Source organism: Motacilla alba, chromosome 1, assembly GCF_015832195.1.
Source record: "Motacilla alba alba isolate MOTALB_02 chromosome 1, Motacilla_alba_V1.0_pri, whole genome shotgun sequence".
Taxonomy (NCBI): Eukaryota; Metazoa; Chordata; class Aves; order Passeriformes; family Motacillidae; genus Motacilla; species Motacilla alba.
Window position 1 is genome coordinate 25,323,354 of NC_052016.1, and position 14,850 is coordinate 25,338,203.

Consider the following 14,850-nt stretch of genomic DNA (forward strand, 5'->3'; position numbering starts at 1 on the left):
ACTCGGTCTGACTAGGGCTACAGCTGCTCTGCAGGTATTTGGCTGAATAGCTGTTAAATATTCTGACAGAGATATTGGACCAGAGTCATGGATGGCAGTTGAACTGCTATTTGTTTTGGCAATTCCAGCAGTACAATCTTTGGTACAGTAGCTTTATCGAAGGATCTTGAAGATCTTTAAAATTCAGAAAAACATAGCAAAAGCAACACTCCAAATGATTAAAAAAATTTGAAGAAACATCAGGGAGTAATTACATTTTCACAACATCAGCTATGAATAAGAAAATAAAATTAATGCAGTGTGAGAATATTGGAAAATAAATTGGATCATACTCTGAAAGGAACCAGTTAAAAATTTTGGAAGTACTTTATAAAGGATGGACTAGAGAGAGAAATTAATGTGGAGGAAATCCTTTCAATAAACAGATGTTCCCTGCTTATTTTTTGAACTCAAGTGACTGAGTCAATGGTACTAAAAATAGAATGCACTGGTATCCTAACCATTATGACATACCATAGTACATTTTATAATGGGCTTGCCCTAGCATCTATTGAACAGCTGCTAGGGTTTTTTTTAGTTATACTAGTTTAAGACTTGTTTAGATCATCATCTGATGTGCAGAACATCATCGAGAAATGCTACACACTTCAATGTTTTTAAATTATCCTGAGTTCCTAATTCTCTTCAGCTCTTCTGAGAATTTCAGCTGAAGTATTTAGTTTACAAAAATTAACAGAAATCCTCATAGCTAACTACTCTTGTTTTTCACAAAAAGAACAACAAAAGGCTTTCCCTGCAGCTTTCAGTGAAATAAATTATTGCCCCAGATCAGTATTTCACTGTTGTCAAAGTAACAAGAACAACATTAACAATAAAAATCACTTGGTAATAATGAAAACTTAAATTTCACACAAGGGGAAAAGAAATGAAAGCAGTCATTCACCTCCTAAAACTTTTCTGAGGATGTTTTCAGGATGTCAAGAGGAAAGATAGAAACTCTTGCATTTTTTTTCTGAAGAATTGCTATTGCCCTTACCAGCAGAATACCAGTCAAAATCACACTGACTTCTAGTCTTAAAAATCTATTGACTCTGAAAATCAGATACAAAAATGTCTGAAATGTCAATGAAATTATTCTGAAGATCAAAACATTCTCAAAACTATCTCCTGATCTACCTCTCTGGGTTTTCTGTACCACAAATCCCTGAAAATATGTAGGCTAATTCTTCACCAGTTACAAACAGCATCTTATCCCTATAGTCACTATAAAGAAACACATAAGGAAAAATGATTTATAATTCAAGCTGGATGTTGAAAACTTATTTTGTTTAAAATAAAAATATATTTAAAAAGCAGAGAGAGCAACTCACTGCACCTGAAAATGAGTCAAGATTTTGGTCAAAAGGAAATAAGAAAGAAGAAAAAATGTACATGTGCATATTATGACCATACCAGCAAAGTCAACAGCACTATCCTGTGATGTGAAAGAATCAGATCAGGGATTTCATTACAGGCACCTAAGTTAATATATCTGTAACATGATTTCTAAATTAGTAGCATTTCCTGATTTCCCATAGATCCCAAATCTAATTTTGAAGTTCTATATTTAAAAATGCCCTAAGGACATGTACCCTGATTAAAACCCATGTGTTTTTAACCAAAGACTCAGTTTGTGTGAAATAGTGGGATTTTCATGTTTGTTTCACCAGGTTCACATGTTCGCTTGGCTTGCTGCTGAAAACTGTCATTTGTAACAAAGAGTATCTGAACTCTATTAACACTGACTGTCTTTGTTCAAAAAGCTCACTACTAGCCCTGAGGCAGCTGATATATGCTAAAGTTGCACATTTGAGAATGAAGCTTGATATCTGGAAAGCTTCACTTATTTAGTCATGTTCTGACCTCCTGGAGATTCCAATATCCTAGACCTCCATCATGTAGTCAAATGAGAGAAATCCTTCACATGTTGCTGTCTGACTGACCCAGTATCTGGCAAAATGAAGTGTAGTACCCAAATCTTTTCCTATACGGCTGTTCCATTTAACTGAACTGTGAGCTAAAGGCAGTAAATCCTTGAAGAACAACATCTGATTCATTTCCAGTATTATCTTGAAAATTATTTTCTCTATGATCTTCACTAAGATAGACAGAAATAGAATAAAAAATTTAAATGTGTTGAAAGCACATTAAGGTTGCTAAATCAAGCACTTGAAACTTAGGAAATGCCAATCACAGCTCTGCTTCCTTGAGTAACTGAGTTATGATCCAGTATTTAATTATACAGTCAGGTCCTATTTTTTTTCTCTTGCATGTGTGGGCCAATGTATTCAGATCTCTTCCTCCTAAATTAAAGAATTAAATTGGTAACATAAGTAGGCTGCTATCCTGTAAGTGGATCAGTCCTTGCACAGGAAAAGTGCTCAAACCGAACTGCAAGCACCACAACTTGCATCAACAACAGTGGCAAAGTGCCTGTGAGGGTCCAGCCTTGGCCCTGGGAGGGCTGTGAGATCCAGCAGCTCTGGGTCTGGATACTGACAGACAAGCATAGACTCATCAGATTCACCCTGGAAGGCTGTGTGGCTAAGTGACTGCAACTTGGCACTGCTTTGTGGAGCTCCAGGGCTTCTATTCACAGCCTTGCCTGACATGACCTTACACAACCTCGCAGTTACCTCACTCGTAAAATAGTGGGGAACGGTGACTGCCCCACCCAGGAATAGGATGTGAAGGCTTGCTCAATAATAAGAGTTGTGGACCTCCCAAAAATAGAAACAGTCCATAACAGAAAAGGTAAGAGCAAAATCCTTTTACTTTATATACCTTCACTCAAACCTAAACATCCTCAGACGAATGTCCCTTTCAGGCTATCTCACCTGATTTCCCATCTAATTCCTCAAGAACTGAGCCCTGTAAGTTGGGTGTAGATTTAGGAAATTAGCTCTGTAAATTTTAGCCATATATTTGAGCAATCCTCACTGGTTGTCAATCAACGTACCGGAAAGCCTCTGGAGCCATCACAACCAATATGAGAGTGAGGTAGGAATTTGAAGGTTGCTTTTGAAGAAGCAGCCACTGGAAAACAGTCTAGCATGATAAACTAGAAAAGCAAAAAATTGCTTGTAGTCCCAAGGATAATGAGCATAACGAAGAGTAAAATAAGTAATTTTGGTATGCTTGCAAAAATCTGACACTGTTCCGCTGTCTGTCAGCTTCATTAGAAGATCTGTGTTTTGCCTTTGTTGTCAGAGATTTTTTCTGTAAAGTGCTATCAGAGGTAGACTAATTTCAAATTAAAGAACTCACAATTTCAGATCCAGTCATTTATCACCACACACCACGAGCAGAAGTTTTCAGCTAGATTCAAGCTTTTATTTGAGGAGGCAAGGTGAAGAGAGATGAACCTATAAATCTTCCCTTTGAACTATTACACAAAACCAATCCAGCTGTCTAAATTCCATGAAGTTCATGTATTTGTAAGATTGATAAAAATTAGGACATGTTGAATTTCACTGGTAACATTACATTGATGCTGACAAACCACAATGAATTTTCAGCTTTGGAACACTTATTTGAATCTTGGAACACCACACTCAGTTCAAGCTGCATTAATTTCTAAGTGATATAAGGTAGGTTGAAATAGTATGTTTCCAATTCATTACTTTAAAATGGTACCTTAAGTCAAACTGCTGTGATACAGTGCACAGACACACCCTGGGAAATGTGTGTTAGTGAACTTGAGTGAAAGGGCCAAACATAGACATTTATATATACAGGAATAAGAGATACACAATAAAACTTTCTTCTTATATAGCACCCTCTGATGGGCTGCTCCTGAGACTTTTAAGGAACTGATCACATTAAAAATACCTCACAAAGCTGGTCAGAATTTCAGTCATCAGGTGTTGACTGACAAATAATGTAAGACATATTATTTCTTGTACACTCAGGATAGGCCAGTTCTGGTTTTGTAGGTCAGTTAACACAAAGTAATTTCTTCTCATAAGCTGAGAGTAGTTTCTCCTTTCACTGCTCCTCACACCCACTGCTTGGTTACAATCCTAGCCAGTGAGATAATTGCCACCGAGAAGAAACATTCCATTTCCTCTTTTTATATCCAGTTATGCTGTCAGTTCCTCCTAGTAAGCAGTTGCACAGCCCCCGGAAGGAGAATGCAGCCTTTCTTGGCGAAATGTATCACTGTGCCTTTCAAGTGAGGTAGAATTTAAGGAAAAGCTTAAGTCAGAGAGATTTCCTCACCACTTAGCCCTTGCCAAGAATTTATTGTATCCTAGCAGTGCATGAGCTTCAGCTGATGCTTTACTATCATACATCAGGTAACACCTGTTTGAACTGAAAACAAATATCCTCATCAAGGAGAGAAAAAAGGTGAAAAAAATATAAAAGGGTAAGGGGAAAAAAAAGCACCTACTACGGAATACCTAAAGGCCTACCTTTTGAATGTTTTTGTAGCTCATCTTAAAAAAAAAGTGTTAAATACTTGTTTGTACTCTCTTGATTCAATTATGGTTTGCTGGACATTTTCAAACCTATTAGAAGCTTATTTCCTTTGCCTTCTTGAAATATACCTAACATAAAAGCACTTGAAATTCTTATGGTATGGCTAAACAATAATGTTGGTTTAGACCTCCTGGTAGCCCCCAAACGGATGTGATGCAGAGGGGAACATGGCATTCACTCTACTGGTTGCTGGTTTCTTTAATCAGTGCTCGTGAAGATTCTGGATTGCATACTGTAGGAACATTAGGATATATACAATAAAGGATTCAACAATTTAACAATTTAAACATTTGGAACAATTTAACAATATGTAGAAGAAAAATATTACCTTTCTCTAATTGAGTTTATTTTTGTAAATGTTAAGAAAGAGGCTGGAATTATTAGCAGGATAAAAAAGTAGAAAATAAAATATGATGCAATGTTAAGGAAGTTAGGCTTCCTGCCTTTCATGTCCCCTTCTTGCAAGCTGTTCACAACCTTGTCATTTCCTACTGCCGTCTCTTGTCACAAACCACTCTGCTCTCTTTGATTTTCCCATGGTCTCAGCTTTCCCTGTCTTGTTTTCAGTGTCTCACATTAGCATTCTTTTCTCATAATTTGTAAGAGCACTCCCCTTTCTTTTACATTTCTCTTCAAGACCTATCTATGCCATAATTTCTGCAAGAAATTTACCATGTGACTGTATCTTGAGAGATGTGAATGATTCCTTACTGCTCTCTGTAATAAAAATGCAATTACCAGGTTATTTTAATTTATGAAACAGGGCACATAGATTATCCTGTTTCTTTATATTCCTTGTCTCAATCTTTCTTTGTCACTCATCTTTATGAATTGAAAGTTAGGTTCAATAATATATGAAGATGTTTGGTTTTTAATTCCCTTGCTTAGGGGATGAGATTGTATTTCAGTATTGTAGCTGAAAATTAGTAGTACGCAACAATTAGCTAGGAAAGATAATGCATATTCTAAAACATTTTTAAAATAGAAAATTGCATTCAAGCTGAGATTCTGTTCACACAAACCTCAGGCACCAACCATCACATTATCCTACAATGCAAAGAGTCCCATAAAGCTCTCAACAGCATAGGTTTCAGTTGTCCTTATACTTCATGCCATAAACACATCTCAGCCCTGACTCCAGGCACTCATCTTTAGCAAAAGCAACAGCCAACTTTTTTGGATGCTTTTAAGCTTCCCCTTTGATTTATTTAATTTTGACTTTCGCTGTTTGGCAACAGCTCTCTGGTCCTTAATAATATTGAAGGCGCAATCCAATAATATTTATCTACTCCAAAGGGTCTATGTGTGTACAGGGTATGTTTGGGGAAATTAATACTCCCTCAGCATGAGCTGATAGGATAAACATCAATGAAATTTCTGCTGCGGCCTGAGAGAACGTGCCATGTGGGGCACCTGTTTCCTGAAACCTTTCACCAAGCTGGGCATGTGTGGCACTTTCCAACCTTACCCCTAGAAAAAGTCTCTTCCTCCTCTAGGCTCATGCAAGTTTGTCCTTTTACTTTTCCTGTTTTGCAATTCTACAAAATCAGACGTACTACACATGCAGGTAAATTTGATAGTTAATTACACTCCTATTTGCATTCCACCAACCACTGAAAGAAAGCAAAGATTGAAAATGCTCATCTAGTGAATTTAGTCGAATGAAATTGTTAATGGAAACATTAAAAGTTATCAGACAAAAAAACTGACCACAAGCTACCGCTCATGAAAAAAAAATCTATCCATTACACTGGACTACATTTGATATTGTAAACACTGGTCAGTTAATGTAAAATTTAAAATCAGTTGTGATTTAAATTTAAAAGCATTGTGTTTTACTCCATAAATTAAACTGTACCTGGGGAATCATTAAGGCTGAAGGCAATTCGTACCGGCTTATCAGCAGGTACCCTGGCGGTGGTGATCATGTGGGCACTTGAGTCAATGCTTTTACTTGTTTGCTCCAGCTGCAATAATACAAAAAATATATTTATTACAGAGCATGTGACATCATTCAACAAATGAGTTTTAATGCTTTTCATGCACTCACAGCTGCCTTTCCCATCCTAGCTAGATGTTTAGAATCAAAGTCAAGGGAGCGCCATTTCATTTTTCCATTCAAAAAGAATTTAAGTGAAATTCAGTGCAGAGACTGCTTTTATTTTTGCTATTTATAGATTAGAAAGAACGATGGCAAAGGAAGCTGCCTCTCTTCTCACCTGCTTGCTCCCCGCCATTGCCCCTTCAGCAAGCCTTGACTCGTGGCAATACTGCCTGGTTCTGAAGGTGAAGAAGGAAGAAGGGGTGGGGAGTTGAGAGTAACATGACCCCAAGCCTGCCCTGTGATTGGAACCGTGCACACCACTCCACATGGTGTCAATGAGGAGGCACTCATCCTCCTACCTTCCACCCATACTCCCCCAGTCCAACTGCGCCTGCAAGTCACACACTTCATGACCAAAAATTCATGGGGTCTCCAAACCTTGGTGGTGATTCTTCAGTGGAAGCCTGTGCAGGTGTAGGGGTCTGTCTGCATGGATTTGGCTCCTGGGCTGGGACCTCACTCAGTCCTCTGTCTTTCTTCTGAGACCATTGATTCCAAAAAGTGATTTTACTGTGATGAAACCCTGTCCATTAAGAAAACTGCCAGTTCATTTCAAATATGGCACTAAAGAGCTGTTGAGCAATAAAAGAATTAGCTACTTTGATATCTAACAGTGTAATTAAAACATCTCTATGCCCTGAGAAGTTGTACTCTGAGCTCTACTATGTATATTTAACCTTTTGAATGAACAGTTTTGGTTAAACTCTATTGAATAGCTGAATGCAAATAATCCCCTTGACTATCTACCACAAAGCTGCTAAAATTCAAAGACATGAGTCTTCTGATTAGCACCATGTGTGGAGAATGTGAAGTTAGTGGGACTTTGTGCATACAAAAGATCTGCCCATAAAGAAATTATTTTAGGACTCTGGACTGCTATCCAGCACGCATTGTATTCATACCAAATGTGTGGACAATTATGCTTTCAAACTACCATAAAAACTTAGGGAATTAGAAACCAAATTCATAAGGAAAATACAATGAATTTACTAACTCATTGTCAGCAGACAACAGAGCATTTAGCTGATGAAAACAAGAGCCAGTTTCCTAAGCCAATAGTCTTGCAGTTTTACAGTAAAGTAGCTGTTGTACTGCATGAAAATTCTACCAAGTCATTCTAATTCCTACTGAATTATTTGGCAGTCTCAAAAAGTCAATAGAACAGAACACTATTTCTGGAGTAAATCTTCCTTGGTGGTGTACAAGTGAATCAAACACTTCCCTGGCATCAATGCCATGCAATCAGTGGAAGAGGATCAAATTTGCATTGGGTCCGTTCACTTCAGCACTTCTTGTTTATTTGCTTTGTCTCTCTTTATATTTAGCTAGCAGAGTGATATGGTTCCTTGTTATTTGAAGTGCATCATCTTTTCTTACAATAACAACAAATAATCTGAAATCCTTACTTTGAAGAAATTTTATTTGAAGCTGAAAGTGTCTCTTTCTGCTAGTATATGAAGGATATCAGGGATTGCTCTTAGTTTCCCATTACTAGTATTCAAGACCCACAAAAAAGGAACTGTTATCTGTGGAGCAGAGGCAAAGAAAAGCCAAATAAATTGCAGCCATGTAGGTTTTACATTCAGGAAAAGACCCTTGGAGTCAACTGAAATATTTTATTTTGAAGTGCATTGCATCAGAGTAAATAATTTTTACCTTCTGAGCATTCTTGATCTCTTCCCCACCCTCACTTCATAAGAAACATCTGAGACATCTTACTGTTTTTAAAATACAACAGAATTAGCAATGCAGAATTCTTAAACATATTTCTCTTCCTTACTTCCCAATACAAGGTAAAGAAAAAAACCTCTCCAAGTGAAGAGATTTTAAGTGATAAGCAAATCCTTAAAACAAGGCTTTTCATTGTTCTGTGCTGTTTGTAGACTTTCTCAGACACTGACTATCTCAAGTGGTCTTCCACATAAGAGCATACTTCACATTTCACATCATAGCCTAAGAAATTAAAAGGATGCCTTCTGCTAGAGTTTTTAAAGTTACCATAACAATATTGCTACAAGACTGTTTTTTATTCCAATCACATACTCTGTGGTGTGCAATGTTTTTAAATTAACTCTTTTAACCATCTACTCTGTGAGGACAAAAATCAATACCCTTTCAGTAAGAAATAGTGAATTATATCGAAACACAAAAGAAAGTTTTCATTTTATTCTAATTCAGAAAAAAAGAAATCTCATCCTTATACATACCATTTACTCTGCTATCATTTTTTATATTGCATTTTTCCCTTCTCTCATTTTTTTGCTAAATCCTCAAGCTCTTCATCACAAAAAGCAATCACAGAGAACAGAGAGGGACAGAAAAAAGCCTTTGTGCAAATAAGATGATATTATGAAACATGCAGACCAACTGCCCCTGATTCCCCACATGCTTTCTCTATGAATGAAGAACAGTGTCTCTGTAGACAGAGATGAGAGTGAGTGGGCAACCTGGAACTTAATTAGATTTAATGAACAGCTCTCATCTTCCCAACAATTGCCTATGAAGCTGTCTGGCTGCTGCTCCTCTGTAAAAAACCTGCAGCAGAACTCAGATTAAATGCTGTTACAGCTCTATGGATTTTTTTCACACCTGTTGCCTTACCTCACTTAGCGGAGTGTCTGCACTTGTATAATCCAGGGCCAGCCACTGCCTTGGCTTGTCGTTGCCTTTATGGAGTAAAGCTTCAATAAAAGAAAAGGCTGCACCTGCTGCATAGCAACAAACTGACAAGGTCTGAGAAGCTGAGACAGCTGTCAGGACAACATGCTGCTACCTGCACTTCCCATAGGATTTGCTGTCCCAAAAGATAACCCTTTTCCACAATTCTGATTTTCCTTCCTCTCCTTGCCAGGGATGAGGGATTATGATGCTGTCACACTTCAGGGAGGAAAAAATCCTTCTGTTACAGGCATTATTAAACAGCAAGCTGTGGTGAGCCTGATTTTTAATTCATTAGTCCTGGCAAACCTGAAATACAAACAGACTTGCTTCATAGGACAGGAATGTTTTCAGCATGACCCAATCAGTGTCTGTGTCTATTCCAGCAAACTGGCAAAGATAGCATGACTCCAGTCAGCAAAAATGTCTGCAGCTCCAATCAGCTTGGGCTGACACTGCCAACTTGGACTGGCTACAAGCACACCCTCAAATGATAGCAGTGACTATCAAAGCTAACAACAACTGATGGACTTGGCCTCTTAGGCTTACTTTCGTGTTGGCTTTGACTAAGCCAGGCTTGTTTAAGAGAAGCCACTAGCCCTTCTCTTCTGAGGAGATAATAGGCAAATCTCAGAATGTGTGTGCTGTAAAAGCAGATGTATTTATAGACCAGCCGGTGATGGCGGTGATAAATGAAGCTGACTCAGAGATTTGACTGAACTCAGAGGATTTCCTAGTGTGATTTCAGATAGATAGCTTTTTTTTTTTTCAAACTACTGGCAAGCAATTTATTGGATAAATCTTGAAGTATTACGAGAAATTAATTTCTTCCGTTTAAAGTTTTATTTTCTGTTGTCAGAAAATAAAAGTTTAATCCCTGTCATGCACATGCACTACCTACATGACTTCTTTGATTGAGTGCTACCACTGTCATTGGAACAAGTGGAGAAAAATGGAGAACAATTACAGAATAATTTTACAGAATATCTTTATTGTTTTGTGCTTGAAAAGGGGGTCTCCTTCAAAATGTATGTGAAGGTATATTTCATCTTTTAAGTCCTAATGGAAAGAGCTTATCTAACCTAGATCTGTGTAGACATATTCCTAGATTCCCTTGGCTGAGCTGAGATATAGAGAGATTGCTGGACAAAGAAAGACATGAAAGGCTAAAGTAAAATTTTCATCCTTCCTCACTCTCTCACCTTCTGACCCTAGACCAGGACTGATCTCACCAGGGCAAAACTCTGGAAGCTGCCAGTTGCCCTTGTGGCCTCAAAAGACATTTTTTTATACTTCAAAATTACTGAACTGCAAAAATATCCTACCCACACTACCTTTACTCCAGGAATGACCTGGGAAGGCATTGGACAGCTACACCATTAGTTAGGTATCCCTTGAGGCTGTCTTTAATGGCAGTGGGATTTCAGAGCTCTGGCCCAAACAGCTGGTGGAAAGCTGGACTGCACCTATGACTACACTGACCATTTTCTCTTCTCTTGATGTGTTTCTGAAAAGATGGAGGGTTCCTCCCTAAATATCTCCTTTGGAAGGGGCAGAAGACAGATTTGCCTCTGATCACAACCATTATAGCAAATAACATTCTACAGCTCAATATTATCAGCAGTTGGTATTGATGTCCAGCTCTATATCCAATTACTGTGAAAGCATTGGAAGATACAGAAAATCCTGGCTCCAATGGAGTTACAAAAAATATTCTGCATCAGTTTTCATGGAGCCAGGGTTTTCCCCAAATCATAAGATATTGCTTTGTATGGACAAATGGTGTTCAGACGGTATTTGTACTTTTGTTACATGACATTAGAGTAAAGCCTAAGAAAGGCTCTCTACGTGAAATCTTAAGACAGGCAAATTTCCAGTAGCCATGACAGCAAGGGTCTTGGACATATATGATGTCTGAATAGGGCAGGGTGCTTTTTTCCAGATGGCTCTGACACTCCGCATTTCCAGACTGACACTTCAGTTGCACTCACTTTAAATAGCATGTGCACTTGCAAATTAAGTAGATCATAATTTTATGTGTTGTAGCCACTGTATCCATGGTTGTTTTTTTTTTTAATTTCACTGTTTCTAGTTAAATCTGTATTATTCACAGACTCATGGAATCACAGAGCTTTTAGGCTTGGAAGGGACCTCTGGATATCACCCTGTCCAACCCCTCCGGCCAAGACAGGGTCACCTGGAGCAGGTGACACAGGAATGCGTACAGGTGGGTTTGGAATGTCTCCAGAGAGGGAAACTTCACAAGACTCCTGGGCTGCCTGTTCCAGTGCTCTGCCTCACTCCATGGAAAAAGTTCTTCCTCATGTTTGGGTGAAACTTCTTGTGCAGTTTATTGCCATTGCTCTTTGTCCTGTCACTGGGCACCACTGACAAGAGCCTGGCACCATCTTCTTGTCACCCTCCCTGGAAATATTGTATGGATTATTAAGATCTCATCTCATCTCATCTCATCTCATCTCATCTCATCTCATCTCATCTCATCTCAGTCTTCTCCAGACTAAACAGGCCCAGCTCCCACAGTCTCTCCTCCTAAGAGATGCTCCAGAACCCTCATATCTTTGTGGCCTCTGCTGGACCATCTCCAGAAGCTCCATGTCTTTCTAGTCCTGAGGAGCCCAGAACTGAACACAGTTACACGCTTCTGTGAAGTGTGCTGCCTCTGAATTGTGGGCTAAGATCCAAAACTGCACAAACCAAAAGGCTCCTGATTTGCATTTAAATATCAGCTCTGTGCTATACACAATGATTAGTCACCTGAAACTACTGCTTTATGGGAGGTGGCATATTCTTAAAATGTGAGACTGTTATAGCATTCTGCATACAGAAGATCAAATCAGAAGCATCAGGATGAATGATTTGACTGTAATTGCTTTATCAACTGTCTATTCTTGGGATGATTGTGCTAAAAGTCTCAACAACATGGACTCAGCATATTTTAAAGTTCTTTAAATTACTTTATAAGACTAAACTAGGGAAGATCTCAGTTTTAAACAATAGAGGAATTGAAGTCTAGGATGCTTCACTTTGTTGACTTGCTCAAATTAATAGTCCGAGGCACTTGGGTAGAGATAAATCTCACAATTCTTACTTACTAAAGAGATGATTACAATAATTGCACCAAAACAAATTACTCTCCAATTTCTTGCAACACAAAAAAATACTTCTTCCTTACAGACTGCACATACACCTTACAGTCATCTCTGTGAAAATTACAGAATGTTGATAACTCCAGTGTGTTTTTGGTTTTTTTTGTTGTCATTGTTTTTGGGTTTTTTTTGTGTGTGTGTGTAGGAGCACAGCCTGCCCTTTTCCTTTTTCAGAATACTCTTAGTAATCAGATTCCTAGTATCCAACCAAAAGTCTTTCAGTCTTGCATCACATTATGAAACTGGTGATGTGCTAGAAGAGGATATCACATTTTATTAGTCAAAAACATCTTAATGGAATATTCTCTAAATTAGGAACACTGGGACTTACTGATATTCAGTAGTGGAAACATGCAAATTTTCAAAAACTTTTAGGATGAAGTAGCAGTTATTCTACAGATGTTAAAAAAGCCAATATCCACAATCTAATAAAACAACTGTTGCCTTCACTTTTTAGCTGTGCTGCTTTCAATTCATCTCAGTGTCCTAGTATAAGTAGTATTTTAGTAGCATATGACCTCATTCATGCTAAAATGGTGTTTTGCAGTTTGCCAGTCACTATTTAAAAATACACTTTAAATATTCTAGCATATGGAAGATGTTCCAAGAAGAAATCAACTAAATATATATATATATATATATATATATATATATATATATATATATATATATATCTCCTGAAATTACACAAAGAGCAAAATCATTCACAATCCATCATCTCATATCCTGACAATTGGACAACCAACAGAGCATTTCCTTATGTTCTTGGGTACTACCTCCAGTCTCCTTGCCTAGGTAGTGTTTTAACATAGGCAAAATAATGTACTTTCACCAAAGTTCTACTCTCATGAATGGCTGACCCCCATCAGATTAAATTAAATCATTAACATCAGCAGGAAAATACATTGTGCACTGATTTACAAAAGAGGACATGAGCAAATTTATAATTAGTGGCAAATTGGTATGCATTAAGTGAATTCACTTACACAGGATCACACAGGTTTAATAAAGGAGATCATTGCCAAGAAATTAAGGATTGGCTTAATCAAGGTAATGTGGATTTACAGGAGCTGAACCCAGCAATTCAGCAACTTTTACACCTGCCTTAAGATCATCTGCAAATATCTACATTGTGAATTATTTGAAAACCTGATTAGTGAAAAATTCCATCATTTCCACAGCAAACTCCAGGCAGAAAAAAAAAAAAAGAAGCTAAATCTGCTGAAAGAAAATGGAAGCCTTTTGAGATATGATGCTGCCAAAGACCCTTGTGAAACTCTACATGGAAAACAAGATGAAAGTTGAAATTAGAAATACTACTGGAAAAGTTTCACTATTGCCAGAAATCAATGGGTACAAATTTACACACTTTATTCACATCAGCATGAGATGAAAATAACCTTTAGAAGCTAATTATGGGAAGAATGATGGTGGGTCATCTCAGCAGGGAATGCTGAAGGAGGACACAGTTAGACAGTGTGCAGCAATTCACTGGGAGGTCAACAGCTGAATGTTCAAAGCCAGCATTGGCTAGCACTGGCTAACTGGAAACACCAGCATTTAAACAAAAATGCATCCATTTTGCTTATCAATTGTGCAGCTAAATTACATTCAGCATGGTCATGATGAGAAAGATGGTCCTTTCATGTTCATGTAAAATGGATTCATCACTCCTTTGTAACTTGACTTCTGTTCCTGAAGGAAATGCTTACCTTAGCTCATTTAAGAGCTCATCTGAAGAGGACACTGCAAGATATTACAGCCTCACTTGTTGATGATGGCTGAGGTCATCATGCTATCATGGGTACATGCACAACACTTTCAAGGCAGCACACTCTTTCATGAAGCTTTGCTGCTCTGAGGAAAAAATCAGCATGCAGAAGAATGTGACAAAATCCCAAACACCAGCTGGTATTCTGGCAATACTTGACCCTCACTACTGATTTAGCACTGAAACTGCCTTCAGTAATACTGGAAAAAGGGGCCAAGGTGGAGATAGGGCAGCACTTTTCCATGAGAAAGAACCGCATAGAGTGTGGCATAGGAGCAAGAATGGGCATAGACTATGGGGGGGGGGGGGCGGGAATTAACATCCCCACCAAAGACCCTCAAAGCCCTCCAACCCATTTCCTTCCTTCCTTCCTTCCTTCCTTCCTTCCTTCCTTCCTTCCTTCCTTCCTTCCTTCCTTCCTTCCTTCCTTCCGCCACTTCCTTCCTTCCGCCACTTCCTTCCTTCCGCCACTTCCTTCCTTCCTTCCGCCTTCCTTCCTTCCTTCCTTCCTTCCTTCCTTCCGCCACTTCCTTCCTTCCGCCACTTCCTTCCGCCACTTCCTTCCGCCACTTCCTTCCGCCACTTCCTTCCTTCCTTCCTTCCTTCCTTCCTTCCTTCCTTCCTTCCTT

General features: G+C 38.4%; 1 protein-coding gene across 5 annotated transcripts in view; it reads right to left on the bottom strand.

Moving 5' to 3' along the window:
• Nucleotides 1-14,301, bottom strand: part of MAP3K7CL (MAP3K7 C-terminal like) — a 36,920-nt gene extending 22,619 nt beyond the window's left edge. Inside the window, exons 1-3 of one of the 5 annotated variants that reach the window (XM_038156769.1) lie at nucleotides 14,163-14,301; nucleotides 7,004-7,148; nucleotides 6,380-6,488 (exon numbers count right to left, since the gene is read on the bottom strand). In XM_038156769.1, coding sequence (XP_038012697.1) covers nucleotides 6,380-6,449 — 70 coding nt within the window. In that variant the 5' untranslated portion in view covers nucleotides 6,450-6,488; nucleotides 7,004-7,148; nucleotides 14,163-14,301. Of the gene's footprint in view, nucleotides 1-6,379; nucleotides 6,489-6,740; nucleotides 6,799-7,003; nucleotides 7,149-8,281; nucleotides 8,319-8,832; nucleotides 8,851-9,226; nucleotides 9,677-14,162 lie in introns of those variants that run through there. The other 4 variants (XM_038156757.1, XM_038156778.1, XM_038156759.1 and 1 more) reach the window with 4 other exon arrangements.
• Nucleotides 14,302-14,850: the final 549 nt, after the last annotated feature.